General features: G+C 41.8%; 1 protein-coding gene and 1 pseudogene across 1 annotated transcript; one reads left to right on the top strand and one right to left on the bottom strand.

Annotated features, from left to right (window-relative positions):
* Nucleotides 1-6388: 6388 nt before the first annotated feature.
* PTGER4 (prostaglandin E receptor 4) lies at nt 6389-19996 on the top strand. The gene is made up of 3 exons (XM_002745028.6): nt 6389-6955; nt 7405-8320; nt 18085-19996. The coding sequence occupies exons 2-3, from the start codon at nt 7448-7450 to the stop codon at nt 18682-18684; spliced, it is 1473 nt and encodes a 490-aa protein (XP_002745074.1). The 5' UTR covers nt 6389-6955; nt 7405-7447; the 3' UTR covers nt 18685-19996.
* Nucleotides 19997-25294: 5298 nt separating this feature from the next.
* LOC144581466 (actin, cytoplasmic 1 pseudogene) lies at nt 25295-26179 on the bottom strand (annotated as a pseudogene).
* Nucleotides 26180-26967: the final 788 nt, after the last annotated feature.

Here is a 26967-nt window from a genome sequence, read left to right as displayed (position 1 = left end):
TGAGTCCTTTGTCAAAGAGCAGCTTCCTTCCTGCACACATCTTTGCTTACAAAGACACTTGTTCTTTTTCTTTCTACTTTAACTAAAAAAGTCCCCCTCTCATCTCTCACCTCCACCCCCACTCCCTCAATGCCATCATACTCATTCCTTGATTCCAGGCAGATGCACATTCATCTCTCCAAATAAATGTGTCTCTGTTTTTCTTACAGACATCTCAAAATAAAAAATCAGAAACATATTCTGGGAGAAAACCAGGTGAATTCTGTGTCTAGGGTAAAATTCAATAATTTTTCTCTGTAACAGCTACACTGTAATTACATAGTCCATACTAAATGTGCCCCTAAGCAATCATCTTACTAATTTATGCAGTATAAGTAGGCAATAGAAATCATCTCACTGAAAGTAATCCTTTCCTTCTCATCAAAAGGAAGGGAGGGATTTGTCTAAGTTATCTAAATAATTATCTTAATTCCTTTTTTGTGGTTATGCACACAACCAGTCTTTGACTATTTGGGGTTAGGCCCAGGCAAAAATGAGTTTCACCAAAGTTATATATATTTAGTTTATCACAATGCCCTCTAAACGTGTTATGGCCAAAAACTAATTATACAATCATTAGAAGTGAATTTTGAAAATATAAGTAATAATAGACCATTTTTAAGGTTTGAACATGTACCAGACATCTTATTTGTATTACATTACATAAGCTTTAAAAGAACCATTTAGTGAAACCTCCTTTTTACTAAGCCTTAGGCAACTTGCCTACTATGCCCTTGAACCCAGATTATCTCTATCCTAAACGCAATGATGTTGAGGGAGAAAAAGTAGGAAAAGAATCATGTGGTTCAAGGTCTAGTTGGGTTAAGATATATACAGGTTAGGGGTACAGGTTTGGAGATCAAAGAGACCTAGATTAAAATCGTTGCTCTGCCATTTTCAGAACTGTGATCTTACAGAGTTTACTTAATTTCTCTGTCCTGGGAAGGCTTATTATTTGCAAGCAACAGAAACTGAGCATGGTTAATATAAACAGGAAAGTAATTTACTGGAAAGACAACCAATTACACAAAGAGTCAACAGGAAGGCTTCCAGCAGGAAATTCAGCCAAGGTGACACCATCCTAACCAAGTAGTTAGCATGCCTCAACCAACAGCCACTATCAACTGCGGGACCCTTGGCAACACCAGCCCTAGACATAGTGCTGCTGTGAATGATTTCTGAAATTGCTTTTGTGTCTTTGTGCCACTCGTTCAAGACTAAATTTCTAGACAGTGGTATCTGACAAACCAAGCAAAGATCATATGCTCAAGCCCTGGCAGGGGATGGAAAGAGACAACCCAGCCCATTTAACTTCTCTCATGGTAGGCTAGGTCTTGCCTCCAAATAAAATTACATAATGAAGGATTCTTACAAATAGAAAAGAGTTCAGATGCTGGGCAGCCTTTCAAAACTGACAGCACCTGAGTTGGCATGGTGGCTAATGCCTGTAATCCCATCGCTTTGTGAGGTGGTGGCCTGTGGCTCTCCTGAGCCCAGGAGTTTGAGACCAGCCTGAGCAACATAGGGTAACCCTGTCTCTACAAAAAAATACAAAAATTAGCCAGGCATAGTGGCACCTGCCTGTAGTCCCAGCTTACTTGGGAGGCTGAGGATTACTGGAACCCAGGAGGTAGAGGTTGCAGTGAGCCAAGATCGCCCCACTGCACAACAGCCTGGGTGACAGAGCGGGACCCTGCCACACACAAAGAAAAACAACATTCCCAGCATTTGTTAACCAAATTTGCTCATCTGTTAAATGGGCATCTGACTGCCTAGTAACTTCCCCATAGGTCTGCGGTGAGAATTAGAGAGCATATGCATCTTGCAGTTAGCATGATGTCTCACACACGCTGAGCACTGGCTAAATTTCAGCTATTCTTACTAATTCTTATGATTCTGAGCAAGCCACATAGAATCTCTGTGCCCACATTCTCACTCACTGAAGTAAGATGACGTCATCCATACTAAATTAGTCAGCATAGGCTAACTGTTGAAACAAGGAGTCCCTCAAACCTCAGTGGATTATTTCTCATTCACTTTATTGTTCAATGAGGGCTGCTGGGATTGGAATGAGGTCCATACAGGCATTCAGAGGCCCAGTCACCTTCTATCTAGTGGCTTTGCCATATACACAGGGCCTGCATTGTGCTGGCAGAAAAGGAAAGAGCACAGAGGCCTAGGGTCTTATAGGGACCCAGCCTGGAAGTGACATACGTCAATTCTACCTCTATTAGCCAGAATTCAGTCACATGAGCTGCACCTAACCACAGGAAATCAGTCTGGGAAATAATACTCAGCTAAGTGTTCCAGAGGAAATGGAAACAAGATTTGGTGTAACAGGGCACTCTCTGTCACACCTACCTAACCTATTCAGGGGGTTGCTAATAAAAGCGCATGTGGACCCAAGTGTGAAAGTGCTATGGATAGTGATAAACTAACACGAGGTACTGGTGACGCTGCCGTTTTTGATTAAGCCAGGGAGTTTCTGTGCATCCTCCACATTGCTAAAATATGCAGCAATTTGGGTATGAGAAGAAACTGAAATATAATCAGACGGTCCTTCCTCCTGCAGTGGAGACTCCTGAATTAGTAAGGCTTTATTTCTCCACTTTTATCTTCAAAAATGGGCTACTACAGATAAATAATCTCCTTTCTTTGCCCATTGGTCCAATCCACATGGGGGTGTGGTAAAACTGGAGGGAAAAAAGAGGGAGAGGGAAGAATAAGAGAGCAGAAAGCTTTAAGGTTGAGGAGTGTAATTGTCAGAACAGGCTGTCAGGGCAGCCTGAAGCAATCAATCAGTAGTGACAGGCAGTAATTTATTGCCACATGAAGATGTTGGGGAGTTAATCACAGCACTGACATGTGTCACCTCTAGGCACTGGACTCAGCATAAAATTCATGCTTAGAAAATGAAAATAACTAAGATGCCACAAATTTGAAATGTACCACTAAAAAGGGAGGGCAGTCATCTAGGGTCAGGTGAATGCCTTGTTTGTAATCCATTGAACCAACTGGATGAGCCTGTGGAGGGCTAATGTGTCCAAGGGTACTGTGTTATTTGTACCTGATAGATGCCTTTCACGCTGTTTTGAGTCTCTGCATGGCCTGTCATGAAAGACGAACGCAAACACAATTTGCACAGGCTTTGCTACATGAATATTAGTGCTTCAGGAATGCTCTATGATCCTGCCAGCTGGGGCTCAGGAAGGGGTCCAGGCCAGATCTGACTCATCCTGCTGCCTTCCTCCCAGAAATATTCCCCTTTCTCACCCCACTTCTGCTGGCTGAGCCCAGGTCCTATCTGTCCCATATTTCCTTTGATCCAAGGAAAAGTCAGCCTTGTCAAAGTACAAGTGGTTACTAGATCCCAAGCAGTGTTTGCTTATAAATGGATTCCCACCTTAATATGTTTACTCAAAAAAGTAGTCAAATAATTAGCTAGAACAGAGAGATCAAACTGATCAGACAGTTGGTGGCGTAGTTCAAACCTTCAGTGAATATTTAATGACAGTTTTAAAGAACTGAACTGGGGTCTTCCAGTATAGAGAAGTAGGGATTGTGGCAGAAACTGCAAGGGATAAATTTTAAAGTGCTTAGAATAAAAATCTTTTCATCGAAAAAAAATGACAAGAATTGCCCACATAATTATGGCAATTCTTCCTTTCCTTTTGCAATGCAAATTCCTGGCAGGGTACGAGGGAACTTGAACTCCACTGTCCCAGTTTTTCAAACTAAGACAATAAAATAATTTGTTACTTAAACTTTAAACTTCTACTTTTGAAAGCTAAATTTAACTTTTAAGAATCATACACCAAAAGAGACTACAGATAAACCTCATTGCAGTTTTTTAGTATTGAGTATTAAGTTGTTTTCCTTCTTCCTAAAGCTACAGTAGAAAGAAAATTCAAAGGATTAGTAAGAAAAATAGCTCAATTGGTAACAAGTCTGGTTTGTCAATGGCATGCTAATACCTGTAACAGTTACTAATTATCTCAGCAGTGTCTCCGTTTTTATATTTAATATATTCTTTATCATATTTAAATTGATAAATAGCAACCAATTGTTTTCTCTTTTAGGAGCTTCATATGGAAAGAAAATTTAAAAAAAATTATATTAGCAGAAATTGAGTATAAGGAACTTCCCAACGTCCCTTCCATATATTTACTGACAAGTAACTGACATGAGTGACAGCAAAGCAATGTGGTTAGTGAGGAATGGCGAATAGTGTGCAGTTCCCTTTTTTCTAGTGTTGATTTGTTTTCTATGCTGACACAGGCCTAGAGGTTACTGACCAAGGAAGCATAAACAACAGAAGTGGTTAGAGTGCTGACTCAAAGAAGATTGTAAGAAAATGACCAATCACCATCAGTCTTTTTAATATTGGCTAACAAATATGTATTTTTTCCTTCTGATCTTCTTGAAGAAATAGTAAAAAAAAGAGAAATTCTATATTAATATATCCATTTAGTGCCTTATGCAAGTAAATATGATTCTGGATATTTTACGATCTGTAATTCTTAGTTTCGCTTATTACCCATGTGTTGCTGAAACTAACTGAAGAACCAGTTAGGAGGTTTGTTCATTCATGAAATAACATTTAAGAAATAGGTACCTGCTTATCATATAAAAGAATCCAGCTATTTACTTACCCTGTGAGGAGACACAATATGTTAAAATGCTTGTACACTGTAGATGGGAAGAGGTTTTTCCAGAAATTTAAATTGTGCAATAGGACCACACAATCTTACTTTTAAAAAAAATGGTGATGGGGTTTTAATTACGCCATGAAGTTTTTCAATTTTTTAAGTTTTTAGTTCTGATGTTAGAAAATAGAGTAGGAGTACAGAGAAAAACTTCACCGTTAGATAAGAAGTCAAACTGTAATTCTTTCTTTCTTTATTTTTTTAAGACGGGGTTTCACCATGTTGGTCAGGCTGGTCTTGAACTCCCGACCTCAGGTGATCCGCCCGCCTTGGCCTCCAAAGTGCTTGGATTACAGGCGTCAGCCACCACGCCAGGCGTCAAACTAATTCTAAGGGCCGCGCCAACAAGCTTTTCGAAGACTTAATGATGAGGGGATGCTTGGAGAATTCCTTTACTCCAGTGACTTTCAAACCCCCTTCTCTCCCTCCACGAGCCTTTCAAAGGATTCATGGTGAATGGGGTCTAACGAATATAATACAGCCCAAGGCATGAAGCTCAGGCTACCCTTTCCGGGCGGAGAAGTTCCTCACAACCTCGCCAAGGCTCCACCTCTCTCCAAAGCCCGCCACCTGAGCCTGGAGAGGCTGCAGTCTCTCTCTCTCTCTCCTTCTCTCTCTCTCCTTCTCTCTCTCTCTCTCTCTCTCTCTCTCTCTCTCTCTTTCGCCACCTGAGCCTGGAGAGGCTGCAGTCTCTCTCTCTCTCTCTCCTTCTCTCTCTCTCTCTCTCTCTCTCTCTCTCTCTCTCTCTCTCTCTCTCTCTCTCTTTCGCCACCTGCGCCTGGAGAGGCTGCAGTCTCTCTCTCTATCCTTCTCTCTCTCTCCTTCTCTCTCTCTCTCTCTCTCTCTCTCTCTCTCTTTCGCCACCTGCGCCTGGAGAGGCTGCAGTCTCTCTCTCTCTCTCTCTCTCTCTCTCTCTCTCTCTCTCTCTCTCTCTCTCTCTCTCCCTCTCTCTCTCTCTCTCTCTCGTTCTCTTTCTCTCTCCTCTTCTTCTTCTTTCTTTCTCTCTCTCTTTTCCGCCTGGGGTGCCCTACCAAGCGCAGCCCGCAGCCCAGGCACTGCCAACTGACTCCAACTCCTTTTATGGTGACAGGATGGATTCTTTATTTCCCCGCCCAAGTCCGGTACCCACCCACCCATCCACCCACCACGTCCGCTGCGCGCACCCAAGTCTAACCTGGCGGCGCACGCGCTAGCGCACACAGGCACTCTATTTCTTCTGCTTTCTTGACCAATCCTAGGTAGACACCTAAAGCAACTGCCCTCTCTTCCAGGACCTAGATGTTGAGGCCCGCGGGCAGGAAGGTTAAGAAATAGCCCACTCGGAGCGGCAGGCCGCGAGGGGGTAAGAGTCGCTGGTTTCAGTGGTGGCCCCACTGGAAGCCGAGTTCAGGAGCGGCTGCTGGCGCCGGGGAAAGCACCCGGGCTTCCCAGGGTCTCCTCAGAGCTCCCACTCCGCACCTCCGAGGGCGGGAAAACCAAGGGAGCAGCCCGCCCCAGCCCGGACACCACCCCTCGCCGCGCACCCGAGCGGTGCCCCGGGAGGACGTGCTCCGCCCCCTTCCAATCCAGCCAATGGGCGCCCGGGCCGCGCGCGGTTTGTCTCCGCCTCGGCCAGGGAAACTTGGAGGAGGAGAAAAGTTTGTACAGAGGGTGGAAAGGCGAGAGAGCGGAGCTCCAAGTCCAGCGCCAGGAGAGGAAGATGAACAGCCCCAGGCCAGAGCCTCGGGCGGAGTGGACCGGGAGCCGCCCCCAGGTAGCCAAGAGCGGCATCAGTGGCAGCCGCCAACCCCGGTAGCCGCCCGTGCTGCCCGTGGCTGGGGCCGAGGGCGGCCAGAGCTGGGGACCAAGATTCCGCTCCACCTGCGCGCGCGGCCTCTCACGTGAACCCTGTCCTCTGGCGGACTAGACCGGCGGGCACTGCAAAGCTGGGACTCTTCTTTGAAGGAAAAAATAAATATCGAACAAAAAATCCAGCACCATTCTTCACCGACCCATCCCGCTGCCCTTCTTGTTTCCCAAGTTTTTTAAAGCTGGCAACTGGGACTTTAGTATCCAAAAGTCGGCAGCCACTGAGACCGGCTCTGAGAAGCCAGAGGTTTGGCAATTTCCAGACTGAGGGGACGAGGTGAAGGCAGGTTGGAAGCGGGTCCAGAACATCTGAGGGCTGACCCTGGGGGCTCGAGAGGCTGCCACCGCTGCTGCCGCTACAGGTGAGATGGCGTTGGGGTCAACCGTAGAGAACGCGGAGATGCGGCGCTCGCCGAAGAGTCAAGAAGTGAAGAGCGCGCTCTCCAAATTGTTTTCTGTAACTTGTTTTCAGTGAGCATTTCATTGACTCAGAATCTGTCGGGAATAACACTAGCGGGCTAATTTTCCCTTGAGATGGGTCTTATTCATCTCGGCTGTGGAGTGAGTTGGGTTGGGGGAGGAAGAGGAATGGGAAGATCAGTTTATAAATATGAATGTCCGAAAGAGTGTGTTGCTGGCAGGACGTATCGGGAGCCTGGAGATTCTGGTGACCGCAATTGGTAAGTGGCTACAATCCCGAAAGTAGGATCGAGTTGTCTTAACAGTGTACGGTTTCTTGGGCGCGGGCCGAACACCTTGCAAGTGGTAATTTCCGCTCACGGTAGCTTTGTCTTTCTTCTACCATCCCCAGACCCAGCCTTGCACTCCAAAGCTGCGCATCGCCAGCCACTATCATGTCCACTCCTGGGGTCAATGCGTCTGCCTCCTTGAGCCCCGACCGGCTGAACAGCCCAGTGACCATCCCGGCGGTGATGTTCATCTTCGGGGTGGTGGGCAACCTGGTGGCCATCGTAGTGTTGTGCAAGTCGCGCAAGGAGCAGAAGGAGACGACCTTCTACACGCTGGTATGTGGGCTGGCTGTCACCGACCTGTTGGGCACTTTGCTGGTGAGCCCGGTGACCATCGCCACGTACATGAAAGGCCAGTGGCCCGGCGGCCGGCCGCTGTGCGAGTACAGCACCTTCATTCTGCTCTTCTTCAGCTTGTCCGGCCTCAGCATCATCTGCGCCATGAGTGTCGAGCGCTACCTGGCCATCAACCACGCCTATTTCTACAGCCACTACGTGGACAAGCGGTTGGCCGGCCTCACGCTCTTTGCGGTCTATGTGTCCAACGTGCTCTTCTGCGCGCTGCCCAACATGGGCCTCGGTAGCTCGCGGCTGCAGTACCCAGACACCTGGTGCTTCATCGACTGGACCACCAATGTGACGGCACACGCCGCCTACTCCTACATGTACGCGGGCTTCAGCTCCTTCCTCATTCTCGCCACTGTCCTCTGCAACGTGCTGGTGTGCGGCGCACTGCTCCGCATGCACCGCCAGTTCATGCGCCGCACCTCGCTGGGCACCGAGCAGCACCACGGGGCCGCGGCCGCCGTGACCTCGGTTGCCTCCCGGGGCCACCCCGCGGCCTCTCCAGTCTTGCCGCGCCTCAGCGACTTTCGCCGCCGCCGGAGCTTCCGCCGTATCGCGGGCGCGGAGATCCAGATGGTCATCTTACTCATCGCCACTTCCCTGGTGGTGCTCATCTGCTCCATCCCGCTCGTGGTGAGTGACCTGGGGCGCCATCGGCCCTTTGCTCGCATCCACCTCCCTCCTCCGCCTCCCCCCACCCCCGACCCCCCATCCCGCGCTTTCCCTCTGAGTCCTTGGCAGTGAATGTGCCAAGGGATTGTGCCTTGGCAGTGAATGTCGGGGCTGGGATTCCCACACTCGGTTTCTCAGAGCAGGCCCAACCCTCTTTGAAGTCCTAACCCTAATGAGATATAGCAGGTGCTTTGCCCCTACACCCCCCAGTTTATGTTCCCGAAAGCCTGGGTTCCTTTCTCCACCGGGACAGCCCTTAACCTTTGCTGCCTGACACTGGCTGAGTCTTCCAGGAATACCCCCACCCCCTCTGTTAGACGTGGAGAGGAGCCTGCTGTAGTGTGACAGCCCACTCCGCCATACTGTAAACTGTGAACTGTAGAACCTGAAACATCGGGGATGATGATCTGTTCCTTGTAAACCATTTCCAAGGAAAGTGGGGTTTTTGGTGTTTTGATTTATGCAAGGTTTTTTGGATCCCCCCCATCCCCTGCGTGGATTGTGTAGAATTTTAAAGCTAGAAGAGATATCAGAGGTGTTTTAGTGTAAATTCCCTCACTTTACCAAGGGAGTGAATGATTTGCTTAAAATAATCCAGCAGAACATATACAGTCAAGCTAGGTTCCCTGCTCTTTACCTTGGTGTGCCCTGGGAAAGCAGCTTTGAGCACACAAATTATAATTCATACACAGGGTAGGGTCCAGACTCAGTTTCTTTCATTCTCTCTAGGCCAGGAATGCAAGGTTTCTCAGGGAGACTAATTATGGACAGGGTGATATACATTGGGTATAGAATTTGAATTCTCTACAGCTATGCAAGGTACAGTATCATTTCAGAGAAACCGAGGTTTAGAGATAATGTCTTGTTTCATCAAGCCACAGCTCCACAGCTTGTAATGGACCTTGAGCTGTCTGAGGCCAGACCCAGCTCATGTGTCATTACATCATGTCTTCCTCCTAGGGCATTTCTCATTTTGGCCTTTGTAAAGCGTGGGTTGGAGTATTGGCACACTTCATTTTTAGAACATCTTCTAAGAATTACCTTTGGATTAACTTTTAAAATATGATAAACAGAAAGGTTCAAACCCTACCTCATTCTCTACTTTACCTGCTATTAAAATGGAATGTACCAGAAGCAAATGGGCAGAAGAATGCAATACTTTATCTAGAGTTTCTCTTGAAAGCAACTAGTTATGAGTTCTTCCATCTCCCAAAACACTGCATTCCTGGAAATTCTAAACTACCAACTCAAAAAGAGATAACTGCTCTTTCGTAGGGTTATTGGGAACAAGAGAAAATAAAATGTAATGGGCTATTATTCCTTCCTTTTCCTTATTAATACTGTTCAGGGACCTTTGATGTAAAAATATTATATCTCTGATAAAAGTGACTGCAAATGGAAGGAACTTAGAGGTGGCTGAGAGCCAGAATACAGTAGCTTCTTGCCAATTCGTATAAACAGAAGTAAATATAATTGGCCATAAGGGCCTTTAAGCCATTCCAGGACCCAATATAATTTACACAGTTAAGTCACACTTGAGCCACATAAATATATTTTAGTGTCTGTAATGGCAACACAGAATAAAGTGAGATTTTGGAAGAAACAACTCTGCTCCTGTTCCTTGGCCTCTGCCTTATGTTTTACAGAACGGTAAATGACAAAGTGAATGCTTGTTGTTTTCAGAACATCTACTTAAAGGGACTGACGAATTAGAATTAGAAGGTTAGCAACTTTATGAATGTGTTTTGGTTGGAAGTAAGCATGTGAAGCTATGGATTTCGGCACAGCCACAGATGAATCATTTTCTTCCAACATCTAGAGAGGCATACAAGGCTTAATTCACCTCATGGGCTGAAGTGGTGGTAGACCTGGCCTTAAGATTCAGGGCCCTTATCACAAAGCCTTGAATTATTTGAGGATCTAAAGTCAAGAAATTATAGGAGCTACATTTGTGGTTTGCAGATTAACCACATTTTAACTAACAAGAAATACTATCCAACTGTATAATGTCAGTAACATGTAGTAATATTTTAAGTAATCTTAACCTGAAAATTGAAACTAGCTCAATTAAGAAGTAATACCATTAGTCAAGCATTTATATAGCTTTGTGAGACTTAAGGAATCCTACAAGTAGCAGTAGCATCAGTTTGTAGCCTTTAGTTTTGGCTGCTAAAATCTAATTTCAGAATCAGTTTTATTATAAATCAGTGATAAGTGATGGGGTCATTATACCACCCCCAGCAACTCAGCAATTACTGAAATAATCAAAAACCCTTCTGCAAATACAGTCTTCCTTGGCTTACTTTTACAACTTCCTTTTTTCGTGTTTTCATATTCATACTACAAATTAAGATTAAAGCTTCGGAACTCTCTGACATTGAAAGCAGTTGAGTCTATCTTCAGGTCCAAAGAAACTAATGAAGCATCTAATTTTATCAAATCAAGTGCTTCCTAATCCCATTTAAGGAAAATCAAAGAGTTGGAATCATTTAAAATGCTTTGGAAAGGCTAACAATGGAAATATAGTTTACTTGGAATTTCGGAAAGCTTGACACAATACATAAGGAAAACAAGCAGCCACTGAAAAGCAGCCAAGGTTTTGCCTCTTGGACACCAGGGAAGAAAGAGCTACAGTGGATCTTAAAGCGGGGGTGGCATTGAGTTTAGTATAAAAAATGAATTTTAATTTGCTATCCAAAATATGCATGTTTCATAAATAGAGCTAAGATTGGAATGGAAATTTGAGAAAGGTTGAGATATTAGTTGTGGATATAAGGAACTGTGCTGAAACTGCCAAATTCTTCGATCTGGGTCATAATGAACAGAGAAGGTGTAAATATCATCTACAAGGAACAACACATGACAAGATTTAGTGGGTAGGTGGTTCTTGTCATTTTGTCCATTCTATTTATAACCAGTCTCAGGGTTTGTTTGTTTGTTTTTTTTAATATAGGAGAGGCTGGAGAAGTGAGAGTCTACACTTATGATAAACAAAAAGGATTGCATCCTTTAGAAATATGCAAGCAAGACAGCCTCCTAAGGTCCTGGTGTTAAATGTTGTAGCTAGATGAATTACTAGTGCCTAATTTTGCAGTTACTAATGAATATTAAGATGATGATTATAATCAAATTTTGCCTCAGGGCTAAACAGTTGCATTATAGAGTTTGGAAGGGCATTTTCCCCCGTACACAGGCAACCCAAGACTGTTATTTATTGCTTACTTGCTTCTTTTATTTTTTTGCTCTGAAGTAAAAAATATTCATCTTAGCTAGGAACAGAATGGCTAATTTGATTAATCTTCTGTCTTGGTGAGGTAAAACTTAGGTCCTTAGGAAAATACTTCCTGTGACTGTTTATTTGGTTCCTTACTATAAACTAGTTGTCTCTATAAAGCTTTCACCAGCATTTTTGGTCAGCACAAGTTTATAAGGACAGATGAAAACTTTGTAAATAGATATAATTTTGTTTACTGTAGGCAAACTGGAAGTGGAGTCATAAAACAACTGACAGGATGTCAGATGAGTACAAAGCGCATCTATACATACAAGAGAAATGCCATAAATGTGGGTATGACTACAACAGAATCTACAAAAGACTGGATTCGTTCAAATAAATTTAGCTAAGTTTAAAAAACTGTGATGCCTAGAAGCAACTTTTAAGTCATAGCATGAAATTGCAGATCCAGTAGCAGTAATGTGAAGACTATTGAGTAACATCAAAGTAAGTTATTTCCACATCTGGCATTTCACTTGTATCTTGAAAAGCTCTAAGGAGAAAGTAGGGCTGACCAGTATTTTCACTCTCTCTTCTACACCTCAGTTTCCCCAGCTGCAAATCAAGGATTTATATCATTCTGCAACTTACAGGGTAGCTGTAAGTGAGTCCTAGTCTAATGCTCATTTCACCATGTTTTGCTGACCTGGTCCATTTGTTTGTATTGAATATCTTCTAACAAGATTTTTTTTCTCAGCACTGAAGTGATTCTTGTAGTCTCCTATTAGAATATTCAAAGTGAGAGCTAAAAAAAAAAAGAACTTCAGAAACATTCAGTATAGAAGTTGATCTATGAAGCCTGTAGAGATTTAACTTGCCTTCTACAAATGGCCAGTTACTGGCCTAGAAGGAGCAAGAACCAGGCTCTCCTATACCATCACACAGTCAAGAACTATTTCCATTATTCTTTACTTGAAAAAAGAAAGTGATAAGAACTTCTAGTAACAGCTGTGTCAATTTTGGACTATTCACAAGGCAGCAGGATAACTAAGCACACACACATAATTCCTTTTATGTGCTTGGAACAGAACAAGTAGCACACATTCAAATCCAGGTACAGATCTTGTCACTTACTGGAAAGCACTACTGTTTTGACAGTCAATTTATAAATCTGTCTAATCAAGAGTTCAACATTTTTTCTTCAACATTCCCTGCAAACAGATTATTAAGTAGGAAGTACAAGTTTTTGATAGCATATTATTAACCATATCCCAAAGCTACCTCTAAGCTACAGTTTTCAAATTATTGATATATTCCACACCAGGCAAGCTTCCGCATACGGGTTAAAAAAAGTAATGAGAGTCAATGTATGTGTTATACGCTCGGCACTATACTAAGCACTTTAGTAATTTGTACGTACGTCAAACTCTGCTCCTGGAGCAGAGCCAGGATTTGAACAGAGGCTTGTTTGATTCCAAAGCTCAGGCATTTATCTCCACAGCATATAGCCTCCTTACAGCCTTCTTGTCACCACATCTTCTTCTGAACTTATTGCATTTTCTCCAAGTTATGTTCCACTGCTCCTGAATCCTGATCTCTAATCATCCTAAAAAAGCGTGAATAACATAATTTTAAAAATTAGCTGGGAGTGGTGACATGATCCTGTGGTCCCAGCTACTTGGAAGGTTGAGGCTGGTGGATCACTTGAGCCCAAGAGGTTGATGCTGCAGTGAGCCATGTTTGTACCACAGCACTCCAGCCTGGGTGACAGTAAGACCTTGTCTAAAATAAAATAAAATAGATAGTTTAGAATACTATGATATGCTAATATTAACAACAAACCACATGTACACATCAGCAGCTATTTAAAAAAAGACTTAAACTTGAAAGAAAGGAGATGTGTTGGTTTGTATTCAATGAGTTATTTCTTTTCTTTTCTTTTCTTTTCTTTTCTTTTCTTTTCTTTTCTTTTCTTTTCTTTTCTTTTCTTTTTGAGATGGAGTTTCGCCCTTGCTGTCCAGGCTGGAGTGCAATGGCATGATCTTAGCTCACCCATAACCTCTGCCTCCCAGGTTCAAGTGATTCTCCCACCCTTAGCCTCCCGAGTAGCTGGGACTACAGGCATGCACCACCATGCCCGGCTAATTTTGTATTTTTAGTAGAGACGTGTGTTCTCCATTTTGGTCGGGCTGGTCTTGAACTCCCGACCTCACGTGATCTGCCCGCCTCGACCTCTCAAAGTGCTGGGATTACAGAAGTGAGCCATGGCTCCTGGCCTTAGTATGTTAAGTGTTTTTTTTCCATCCTGACTCAGAGGTCCTGTTTTGTTAGCAACATACTCTTCCAACACTGAAAACTGCCTGGACTTGTTTATTCATGTAACATATAGGGCCTGTTGGACAAGAATTCCGAAAAGTGCTTTCACCTCCTCACATGACATCAAAGCACTACTCCAGACATTCCCATCTCAATTGGGGTTCTCCCTGCCCTCTTCGAACCAGTAAATCAAGTAGCCTATTTAAAGTGAAGCAGAGGTTGCAATATGTTTTCAAACATTGCAAAATGCATGGAGTTTTTGTTCATTTTGTCTTTTTTCTTTCCTACTTGAAGTAAGTCTCCATTGAGATACGTTGCAAAGTAAAACTCATATTGATTCTTTTCAATTTGACCAGCTTTTCAGGATGTTTTTTCCTGAATTTGGACTTTAGCATTTTAAACTCATACTTTTGCTACCCTGTGAACTCCCCTTTATTGAAAAGACATTGAATGACCTGGTTCAGTGGCTTGTATTAATTATAAGCTTTTCCTCCCCTATGGAATTCTAAAATAGAGCATACTTTTAATATAGCCTCCTTTCATTCCCTTCTATACTAGTCAAAAATCCATTGCTGCTGTGGATGAGATGAGGCACAGAAATTATTCTTTCCTTGCTTCTCATCACCTTTGATTATGAAAACTTATTATTGATCGTTTTACCACATTCCGACTTTTCTAAAAGGCCACAGAAATTTTAAAATAAAATGCTAACTTGTACCTCTTTAAATAGCTATAAATTCCATTCCATTTTAACTGTTCGAAAATTTTCTTCCTTTCAGTAGTTGCCATGTTTCCTTTGAGGCAATGGTAGGAGAAGCAACCAGCAATAAAACATTTCCAGTGTTAAAAATCTCAGAAACGTCAAGGTCAGACTTAACCAAAATTCTGTTCTGTGAATCTCGGTGATAGCTATACACAGTGCTTGTTAAGGAGGTAGCGAGTACCAGAAACTCTCAAGTGGAGCAACACTGCCACCGGGTGGCTTGAAGGCTCAAGTTCACATAAACCCGGCCCTAGGTCTTTTCCAGAGACAACACACAGGACTTGATACTAACAGATTTAAATCCATCGTTTCTTCTACCCTTGGGAATATAATGTGTGATGTGAGTAAAATATAGACCTCATGCTTTTTACCAATAATTTCATTGTCAGGAAATAATCATTCAACAGAAACCCAGATTGGTAGTTCAGAAAATGCAACGTGAAAGTCCAGACCAGACTCTGCCACCAACAGGACTGAGGACATCATAAATTCCTCAAAACCTCTGGGTCTCAGAAACAAACACCTCATCTGAGAAAGGCCTATAGAGTTGAAGGAACTGCTGAGTTTCCAGGCATAGCTGAAGTCCTGAGAGCTTATGGAAGGAAGAAAGCAAGATACTTTTTTTTTTATTAGTTTTTGTAAAGATATTTTTTAAATCAAGTATGCTTTGCCTTTTATCCCAGCATAGTTTCTAAAAGTATTTTAAGAGATGATATCACATAATGCTGTTCATTCTAGTTTCATTCTTGATTTAGCTGTATTCCAAATATCAAGATACTAACTTCATCTTGGTTAGAGGCATTCAACTATTTTATTCTCCAAGATTCCTTATCCAAAATATTTAGGGGAAGATGAGTTTCAGAATTCAGAATTTCTTGGCTTTTAGAAAAGTAATTAATAATGTACTGCAAAATATGTAACATTCCCTTCAGAACTGGAATAGTACCCTTGGACCAGAACATAGAAATATTACTCTAAGTGGAATAAAGTGAACTAAATGGCTTCGCAGTCTGTTCAGTTCAGTTTTAGCTGCCAAAATAAGTTTAGGTCAGATTTTGCAATGAGTTTAAGTTCTCAAAACAAAACAATTGAATAACAACAAAACAATAACAAATGAAATGAACAAAAATCTTGTGATAGAGGATCTTAGACCTGTAGCTAATTAAGATCTAAATTCCAGTGCAAGAAGAAACAGAAATGCAGTTCTACCTCATTCATCCAGCATCGAACAGGAATACGTTTAATATGTGTGTAATTTTGCAGATTAATGAAATGTATTTTTTGAATATTTTAAACTTCCTTCTTTTATTCAAATGTTGAAAATCTTTCTGAAATATTCTAACCCAAGTATTGTTACATCTAGTAAGTGCCAAAGGAACGCATGTAAATGGTCAATGAATCACCTTTTCCATTGTGAACTGACATCAGCCTCGACTAAACGATCCCTATTCTAGGTGAATCGTACACCATGAGTCATTCATTGTCACGCTGTATATAGTAAGGCAGCAGTGTCCTCAAGTCTTGTTAGAGATATTGCCCCTACTTAAATGGCTCCAGCTATGCTTTTGTGAGTTTTTCTTGCTCCTTTTAATGGTTTTTATGTATCTTCCTTGACTGTGAGACTCAACCTCTTCTCTTGCATGCTTTCCTTTTGCACTTACTAGATGTAACAGTATTTGGGTTGGAATATTTCAGAAAGATGTTCAACAATTTGAATGAAAGAAGGAAGTTTAAAGTATTCGAAGAATTACATTTTCATTAATCTGCAAAATTAAGCTTATATTAAACTTATTCCTGGACGATGCTGGATCAATGAGGAGAACTGCTTTTCTATTTCTTCCTAAAATAATTACTAAAGGCAAGAAGTAATTACTAAATAATCACTAAAGATAGATGGCAATTATCTTTATTTCTATATGAATTACTATTATTTCTATGTGAATTACAGATGAGATTTTTATATAAATTATCCTAGTAGAATTAGAAGGAATATCTAGGCAAAAAAATAATAATACTTCAAGAGTAAATTTGACACGGAGCATAGTGGCTGACTCTTGTAATGTTAGCACTTTGGGAGGCTGTGGTGGGCAGATCGCATGAGCTCAAGAGTTCAAGATCAACCTAGGCAACATAAAGAGACCTCATCTCTACAAAAAATAATAAGAATTAGCCAGGCATGGTGGCACACACCTGTAGTCCCAGCTACTCAGGAGGCTATGGCAGGAGGATTGCTGGAGCCTGGGAGGTCAAGGCTGCAGTGGGCAATGCACTACAGCCTGGGCAACAGAGCGAGACCCTGTCTCAGAAAAATATATACATGTACATTTAACAAATGCATTTTCCTCTAAGGAATAAAATGATAGTTTAAGTTTACACAAATTCATGCTCCATTCGCTGAATCATTTGAAGTTCCCAAATGTTGACATATCATTTCATTCTTCCATGACTTTGCACATGGAGTTACCTCTATTTAAAATGTTATGTCCTTCCTTCTAAATTTGGCAAATTCCCACTCATCCATCGTGATTATTATAACAAGGGAAAAGAATCATAGAGAAAAAAATAAAAACTATTATCTGGTCATTCTGAATGACAGGAGATCCTGCTTTTGCTGTAAAAGTTTTCACCATATTCTTTCTAGATTAAACTAAAAGAATCTTAGCCTTGTTCCGATGATTAGATGGTTAATTGACTTATAAAGTGAGTTTCCTTTGAATTATGTAAAATACCTGGGATAAGAGAAATCAGTAGCTTTGGACAGAAGTCACTTCGTTAGAATTACAAAAACTGAAAAGCACTCACAGAAAAGAACTCAATAAAATGCTTCTCAAGAACACTTTATACATATGTTACCTGCACTCACATTGCATTTTTCTATACTGTCTTTGCTCTAGGGAAGATAATCATAAGATAGTTACAAAAATATTAAAGCTATACTAACTCAGAACATGTAATTGCATTTTTGAAGTGGCTGGTTTTTCTTTCTTTTTGAGACAGATTCTTGCTCTGTCACCCTGGCTAGTGTGCAGTAGCACCATCTCAGCTCACTGCAACCTCTCCCTCCTGGTTCAAACAATTCTCCTGCCTTAGCTTCATGAGTAGCTGGGATTACAGGCCATGCACCACACCTACCTAATTTTTGTATTTTTAATAGAGATGGGGTTTCACCATGTTGGACAGGATGGTCTCGAACTCCTCACCTCAAGTGATCCACCTGCCTCAGCCTCCCAAAGAACTAGGATTACTAGCCTAGTCCGTGCCTAGTCCGTGACTGGTTTTCCTGAGGCTTATGATGTAGCCTTCTCTTTTCCTGGAATTTATTACCAGAAAGGAAGGCAGCTTCCTAATGTTGCTAAGGTAGATGTAGCATTTATATGTTTTTCCCAACTGATTAATGATGCAATCTAAATGTGGGGAATCTCACTTATGCAGGTGCGAGTATTCATCAACCAGTTGTATCAGCCAAGTTTGGAGCGAGAAGTCAGTAAAAATCCAGATTTGCAGGCCATCCGAATTGCTTCTGTGAACCCCATCCTGGACCCCTGGATATATATCCTCCTGAGAAAGACAGTGCTCAGTAAAGCAATAGAGAAGATCAAATGCCTCTTCTGCCGCATTGGCGGGTCCCGCAGAGAGCACTCTGGACAGCACTGCTCAGACAGTCGAAGGACATCTTCTGCCATGTCAGGCCACTCTCGCTCCTTCCTCTCCCGGGAGCTGAAGGAGATCAGCAGCACATCTCAGACCCTCCTGCCAGACCTCTCACTGCCAGACCTCAGTGAAAATGGCCTTGGAGGCAGGAATTTGCTTCCAGGTGTGCCCGGCATCGGCCTTTCCCAGGAAGATACCACCTCACTGAGGACTTTGCGAATATCAGAGACCTCAGACTCTTCACAGGGTCAGGACTCAGAGAGTGTCTTACTGGTGGATAAGGTTGGTGGGAGCAGCAGGGCTGGGCCTGTCCCTAAGGAGAGCTCCCTGCAAGTCACATTTCCCAGTGAAACACTGAACTTATCAGAAAAATGTATATAATAGGTAAGGAAAGAAATACAGTACTGTTTCTGGACCTTTATAAAATCCTGTGCAATAGACACATACATGTCACATTTAGCTGTGCTCAGAAGGGCTATCTTCATCCTACTACTCACATTAGACAACATCCTGGCTTTTGAGCACTTTTCAAACAATCAAGTTGATTCACCTGGGTCCTGAGGCCCGCAGCACATCGGTTGCTACCCCAGTATGACAGGGGACTGTGGTCACAACTTGACGCCTGGGAAGATCTATCCTCAGTTTTTCTGCTGGATAGGAGGATGGCAGTTTGGCTGCTTTCATAGCATCCAGAGCTTCGGATTTGGCACACAGCAGAGGCCCAGATATTAGAAAGGCTCTATTCCAATAAACTATGAGGACTGCCTTCTGGATGATTTAAGTGTCTCACTAAAGCATGAAATGTGAATTTTTATTGTTGTAAATATGATTTAAGGTATTTAAAGTATTTTCTTCTCTGTGAGAAGGTTTATTGTTAATACAAGGTATAATAAAATTATTGCAATCCCTCTCCTTCCAGTATAACCAGCTGAAGTTGCAGATGTTATTTTCACGAACAAGTTCGAGTCAAAGTTGAAAATTCATAGATTGTTATCTATAAAATAGATACAAATTTTTAAGAGAGTTTAGTATTATCAAAGAGATAAAGAAAAAATAGTATTTAAGATGTGAAAAATACAGTCCAAAATATTATTCTTTCCAGGCTATGTATAAAATACATAGTGAAAATTATTTAGTGATATTATATGTATTTGTCCAGAAAACTGTAATTTCTGGAGAACCCAACATGCTGGCAAATATTTTCAACTTTTCCCCTCACTGATTGGTACTTTCTTTCTAAACATAACATAAAATTTTTAAAGTCTTTAATGAATAACTCATAATTGAAGTGTCTAAAATAAATGTTTTAAATCTAAGCAGCTTATTTCTCTCAAAGTGTGTGTAGTTTTATTTTCCTACGGAATGACCAAGAATATCCTTTAAAATTTTAAAGGATGGCAAGTTGCATCATAAAGAGCTTTATGTTGAGATGTAAAAGGATTCCCAAATGTGGTTACATTAGCCTTTCATGTATGTCAGTCACCTTGTAACAGTGTTGTGTAACTCCCAGTGATACTGTACACATATATGAAAGATCTTTCTCAAAGAAATATTAAGCATGTTTTGTTGCTCAAAGTGTTTTTTGTGAATTGCTTGTTGTAATTAAATTCTGAGCCTGATATTGATATGGTTTTAAGAAGCAGTTGTACCAAGTGAAATTATTTTGGAGATTATAATAAATATATACATTCAATCCGAGTTGTACATCCTCAATTTGGGAAAACTTGTGGGTGTTTTTGTTGTTTTTTCAGGTCACCATCTATATCCTTTTCTGTTTATTTATTTTGAGACAGAGTTTTGCTCTTGATGCCCAGGCTAGAGTGCAATGGCATAATCTCAGCTCACCACAACCTTCGCCTCCCTGGTTCAAGTGATTCTCCTGCCTCAGCCTCCCGAGTAGCCGGGATTACAGACATGTGCCACCACGCATTGCTAATTTTGTGTTTTTAGTAGAGATGGGGTTTTTCCATGTTGGTCAGGGTAGTCTCGAGCTCCCAACTTCAGGTGATCCACCCACCTCACCCACCCAAAGTGCTGGGATTACAAGCATGAACCACCGCGCTTATTTTTTAAATTTATTGGGAAATAATTTTAAAGAAATGTTGCAAGAAAAGTACAAAGCCTTGAATGCACTTAGTAAAGAATGACACCTTTACTCAAAGCCTTCAATTTGTATGGATGGTGGAGGAGAGAATGTTATGCTTAGCTTCCGACATATAAAGGACTCAAATAATTATTAATAAAAATTAGCATAATTTAAATTTTGCAATGTTTAAAACTGCCATTTTTATTTTTTTTTATTTTTTTATTTTTTGAGACGAAGTCTTGCTCGGTCACCCAGACTGAAGTGCAGTGGCACAATCTCAGCTCACTGCCAACTTCTACCTCCCGGGTTCAAGAAATTCTCATGCCTCAGCCTCTAGACTAGCTGGAATTACAGGCGTGCACTACCATGCCCAGCTACATTTTGTATTTTTAGGAGAGACAAGGTTTTGCCATGTTAGCCATGGCTGGTCTCAAACTCCTAGGCTCAAGCAGTCTGCCGACCTCGGCCTACCAAAGTGCCGGGATTGCAGGCATGAGCCACGGTGCCTGGCCATTTTTACATTTTTAAATGCAAATTTTTGTTGATTTTTTAAATGAGTTACGTATCTGCATTAGTCAGCTAAGGCTGCCATAACAAAATACCACAGAGGGGTGGCTTAAACAACAGACATTTATTTTGAGGTGAGCACATCCCTGATGTCTCTCTCTCCTTATAAGGACATCAGTCATACAGAATTAGGGTCCCACCCTTATGACTTCATTTAACTTTAATAACCCCCTTAAAGGCCCTCTCTCCAAATATAGTCACAATGGGGGTTAGGGCTTGAACAAATTAATTTTGGAGGCAAGTGTCTTTTTTATTGTTGAGCCTGGTTTATTCTTAAAATAGCAACAAAGCAAAATGAATTTCAGCATTGCTCAGTCATCCATTCAATGTTTGTAAATAACAGCTATGCAATGCAAAGATTACTTTTTGTTCTTTCTTTTTTTTTTATTGCATTTTAGGTTTTGGAGTACATGTGAAGAACATGCAAGATAGTTGCATAGGTACACACGTGGCAGTGTGATTTGCTGCCTTCCTCCCCTTCACATCTGGCATTTCTCCCCATGCTATCTCTCCCCAACTCCCCACCCCTCGCTGTCCCTCCCCTATTCCCCCCAACAGACCCCAATGTGTACTGCTCCCCTCCCTGTGTCCATGTGTTCTCATTGTTCAACACCCGCCTATGCGTGAGAACATGCGGTGTTTCATTTTCTGTTCTTGTGTCAGTTTGCTGAGAATGATGTTCTCCAGGTTCATCCATGTCCCTATAAAGGGCAGGAACTCATCCTTTTTGATTGCTGCATAATATTCCATAGTGTATATGTGCCACATTTTCTCTGTCCAGTCTATCATTGATGGGCATTTGGGTTGATTCCAGTTCTTTGCTATTGTAAACAGTGCTGCAATGAACATTCGTGTGCATGTGTCCTTACAGTAGAACAATTTATAGTCCTTTGGATATATACCCAGTAATGGGATTGCTAGGTCAAATGGAATTTCTATTTCTAGGTCCTTGAGGAATCACCACACTGTCTTCCACAATGGTTGAACTAATTTACACTCCTACAAACAGTGTAAAAGTGTTCCTATTTCACCACATCCTCTCCAGCATCTGTTGTCTCCAGATTTTTTAATGATCGCCATTCTACTTGGCGTGAGATGGTATCACAATGTAGTTTTGATTTGCATTTCTCTAATGACCAGTGATGATGAGCATTTTTTCATATGTTTGTTGGCCTCATGTATGTCTTCTTTTGTAAACTGTCTGTTCATAACCTTTGCCCACTTTTCAACGGGATTGTGTTTTTTTTTTCTTGTAAATTTGTTTTACTTCTTTGTAAATTCTGGATATCAGCCCTTTGTCAGATGGGTAAACTGCAAAAATTTTTTCCCATTCGGTTGGTTGCCGATTCATTCTAATGACTGTTTCTTTTGCCGTGCAGAAGCTGTGGAGTTTCACTAGGTCCCATTTGTTTATTTTGGCTTTTGTTGCCAATGCTTTTGGTGTTTTGGTCATGAAGTTCTTGCCTACACCTATGTCCTGAATGGTTTTGCCAGATTTTCTTCTAGGGTTTTTATGGTGTTAGGTCTTATGTTTAAGTCTTCAATCCATCTGGAGTTAATTTTAGTGTAAGGTGTCAGGAAGGGGTCCAGTTTCTGCTTTCTGCACATGGCTAGCCAGTTTTCCCAACACCATTTATTAAACAGGGAATCCTTTCCACATTGCTTGTTTTTGTCAGGATTATCAAACATTGTATGGTTGTAGATATGTTGTGCTGCCTCTGATGCCTCTGTTCTGTTCCATTGGTCTATATCTTTGTTTTGGTACCAGTACCATGCTGTTTTGAATACTGTAGCCTTGTAGTATAGTTTGAAGTAGTGTGATGCCTGCCACTGTGTTCTTTTTACTTAGAATTGACTTGGCTATGCAGGCTCTCTTCTGGTTCCATATGAAGTTTAAGGTGGTTTTTTCCAGTTCTGTGAAGAAGGTCATTGGCAGCTTGATGCAGATAGCATTGAATCTGTAAATTACTTTGGGCAGTATGGCCATTTTCACAATATTGATTCTTCCTAGCCATGAACATGGAATGTTTCTCCATCTGTTTGTGTTCTCTCTTATTTCGTTGAGCAGTGGTTTGTAGTTCTCCTTGAATAGGTCATTTACCTTCCTTGTTAGTTGTATTCCTAGGTATTTTATTCTCTTTGTAGTAATCATGAATGGCAGTTTGTTCTTGATTTGGCTCTCTTTAAGTCTGTTATTGGTGTAGAGGAATGCTTATTATTTTTGCACACTGATTTTGTATGCTGAGACTTTGCTGAAGTTGCTTATCAGTTTCAGGAGATTTTGGGCTGAGACGATGGGGTCTTCTAGATATACTATCATGTTGTCTGCAAATAGAGACAATTTGGCTTCCTCCTTTCCTATTTGAATACCCTTTATTTCTTTTTCTTGCCTCATTGCTCTGGCTAGAACTTCTAGTACTATATTGAATAGGAGTGGTGAGAGAGGGCATCCTTGTCTAGTGCCAGATTTCAAAGGAAATGCCTCCAGTTTTTGCCTATTCAGTATGATATTGGCTGTTGGTTTGTCGTAAATAGCTTTTATTATTTTGAGATATGTTCCGTCAATACCAAGTTTATTGAGGGTTTTTACCATAAAGGGCTGTTGAATTTTGTCAAAGGCCTTCTCTGCATCAATTGAGATAATCACGTGGTTTTTGTTTTTGGTTCTGTTTATGTGGGGAATTACGTTTATAGACTTGCATATGTTGAACCAGCCTTGCACCCCCGGGATGAATCCTACTTGATCATGGTAGATAAGCTTTTTGATGTGCTGTTGCAGTCGGCTTGCCAGTATTTTATTTAAGATTTTTGCGTCTATGTTCATCATGGATATTGGCCTGAAGTTTTCTTTTCTCGTTGAGTATCTGCCAGGTTTTGGTATCAGGATGATGTTGGTCTCATAAAATGATTTGGAAAGGATTCCCTCTTTTTGGAGTATTTGGAATAGTTTCAGGAGGTATGGTAACAGTTCCTCTTTGTATGTCTGGTAAAATTCGGCTGTGAACCCATCTGGACCTGGGCTTTTTTTGTGTGGTAGGCTCTCAATTGCTGCCTCAACTTCAAATCTTGTTATTGGTCTATTCATGGTTTCGACTTCTTCCTGGTTTAGGCTTGGGAGGATGCAAGTGTCTAGGAATTCATCCATTTCTTCCAGGTTTACTAGTTTATGTGCATAGAGTTGTTTGTAATATTCTCTGATGATAGTTTGAATTTCTGTGGGATCTGTGGTGATTTCCCCTTTATCGCTTTTTATTGCATCTATTTGGTTATTCTCTTTTTTTTTTATTAATCTGGCTAGTGGTCTATTTTTTTGATCTTTTCGAGAAACCAGCTCCTGGATTTATTGATTTTTTGAAGAGTTTTTCATGTCTCTATCTCCTTCAGTTCTGCTCTGATCTTAGTTATTTCTTGTCTTCTGCTAGGTTTTGGGTTTTTTGATCTTGCTCCTCTAGCTTTTTCAATTTGGCGATAGGGTGTCAATTTTGGATCTCTCCACTCTTCTAATGTGGGCACTTACTGCTATATATATTCCTCTAGAGACTGCTTTAAATGTGTCCCAGAGATTCTGGTAATGTTGTGTCTTCGTTTTCGTTGATTTCAAAGAACTTCTTTATTTCTGCCTTCATTTCATTCTTTATCCAGTCAACATTCAAAAGCCAGTTGTTCAGTGTCCATGAAGCTGTGCAGTTCTGAGTTAGTTTCTGAATTCTGAGTTCTAACTTGATTGCACTGTGGTCTGAGAGACTGTTTGTTATGATTACAGTTGTTTTGCATTTGCTGAGCAGTGCTTTACTTCCAATTATGTGGTCAATTTTAGAGTAGGTGTGATGTGGTGCTGAGAAGAATGTATATTCTGTGGATTTGGGGTGGAGAGTTCTGTAAATGTCTATCAGGTTTGCTTGGGCCAGCTCTGGGTTCAAGTCCTGGATGTCCTTGTTAATTTTCTGTCTGGTTGATCTAATATTGACAGTGGAGTGTTAAAGTCTCCCACTATTATTGTGTGGGAGTATAAGTCTCTCTGTAAGTCATTAAGAACTTGCCTTATGTATCTGGGTGCTCCTGTATTGGGTCCATATATGTTTAGGATCGTTAGCTCTTCTTGTTGTATCGATCCTTTTACCATTATGTAATGTCCTTCTTTGTCTCTTTTGATCTTTGTTGCTTTAAAGTCAATTTTATCAGAGATGAAATTGCAACTCCTGCTATTTTTTTTTTTTGGCTCTCCATTTGCTTGGTAAATCTTCCTCCATCTCTTTATTTTGAGCCTTTTTGTATCCTTGCATGTGAGATGGGTTTCCTGGATACAGCACATGGATAGGTTTTGGCTTTTTATCCAATTTGCCAGTCTGTGTCTTTTGATTGGTGCATTTAGTCCATTTACATTTAGGATTAATATTGTTATGTATGAATTTGATCCTGCCATTTTGATGCTAGCTGGCTGTTTTGCCCATTAGTTAATGCAGATTCTTCATTGAGTTGATGCTCTTTACCATTTGGTATGTTTTTGGAGTATGAGGTAGTCAGTCAGGTCCTGGCCAGCCAAGTCCAGACGCAGGATGGCATGAGGGAGGGCATACCCCTCATAGATGGGCAGTGTGGATGACCCCATCACCGGAGTTCATCACGATGCCAGTGGTACGGCCAGATGCGTACAAGGAAAGCACGGCCTGGATGGCCACATACATGGCTGGGGTGTTGAAGATCTCTAACATGATCTGGGTCATCTTCTCACGGTTGGCCTTGGGGTTCAGGGGGACCTCAATAAGCAGCACGGGGTGCTCCTCAGGAGTCACATGCAGCTCGTTGTAGAAAGTGTGGTGCCAGATCTTCTCCATGTCATCCCAGTTGGTGACAATGCTGTGCTCGATGGGGTACTTCAGGGTCAGGATGCCTCTCTTGCTCTGGGCCTCATCACCCACATAGGAGTCCTTCTGACCCATGCCCACCATCATGCCCTAGTGCCTGGGGCACCCCACGATGGAGGGGAAGACGGCCTGGGGAGCATCATTGCCCACGAAGCCAGCCTTGCACATGCCGGAGCCGTTGTCTACAACAAGTGCAGTGATATCATCATCCATGGTGAGCTGGCGGCAGGTGTGGATGGGTGATGGAACAGCAAGGGCAAGGCTCTGTGCTCGCGGGGCAGACACAGTCTCAGTGGTCTACTTTTTGTTCTTTCTATGGGACACTTGTTCCAGACCATTTAGAAAACTTCAAATTTTCTACACAGGAAACTTCTGATTGTCTAATTGGTTACTAGTAAATCCTCTCTGTTCTAAAAAGGATAAAACAGACAAGAAGGTAATTTTAACACTATCTTGTAATCTTTGAGACAATATAACCAATTAGATCAAGTGTTAAAAAAAATTGATTTACAGGACTATTAAAATGGTACTTTAGGCCAAGCGCAGTGGATCCCGCCTGTAATCCCAGCACTTTGGGCAGCCAAGGCAGGTGGATCACTTGAGGTCAAGAGTTCCAGATCAGGATGGTCAACATGGTGAAACCCTGTCTCTACTAAAAATACAAAAATTGGCTGGGCAAGGTGTCTCATGCCTGTAATCCCAGCACTTTGGAAAGCTGAGGCAGGCAGATTACGAGGTCAAGAGTTCACTACCAGCCTGGCCAACATAGTGAAATCCCATCTCTACTAAAAATATAAAAATCAGTCATGTGTGGTGGTGTGCACCTGTAGTCCCAGCTACTTGGGAGGCTGAGGTCGGAGAATTGCTTGAACCCAGGAAGCAGAGATTGCAGTGAGCTGAGATCATGTGACTGCACTCCAGCCTGGGTGACACGGTGAGATTCTGTCTCAAAAAAAAAAAAAATACAAAAATCAACCAGGCATGGTCATGTGCACCCAACTACCTCGGGAGGCTGAGGCAGAAGAATCACTTGAACCAGGGAGATGGAGGTTGCAGTGATCCAAGATCGGCCACTGCACTCCAGCCTGTGAGACTCCATCCCAAAAAAGAAAAGAATGGTACTTTGCACAGCTGTAAAGAATGAAA

The sequence above is a fragment of the Callithrix jacchus genome, chromosome 2 (assembly GCF_049354715.1).
Source record: "Callithrix jacchus isolate 240 chromosome 2, calJac240_pri, whole genome shotgun sequence".
NCBI lineage: Eukaryota > Metazoa > Chordata > Mammalia > Primates > Cebidae > Callithrix > Callithrix jacchus.
This window is presented reverse-complemented; position numbering and strand designations above follow the sequence as displayed.

Excerpts from the sequence above, each read along its gene's own strand:
- PTGER4 (XM_002745028.6), top strand. The coding sequence starts at position 7,448 with ATGTCCACTCCTGGGGTCAATGCGTCTGCCTCCTTGAGCCCCGACCGG. Across the intron at positions 8,321-18,084 it reads TCTGCTCCATCCCGCTCGTG|GTGCGAGTATTCATCAACCA; the intron begins GTGAGTGACCTG and ends TCACTTATGCAG.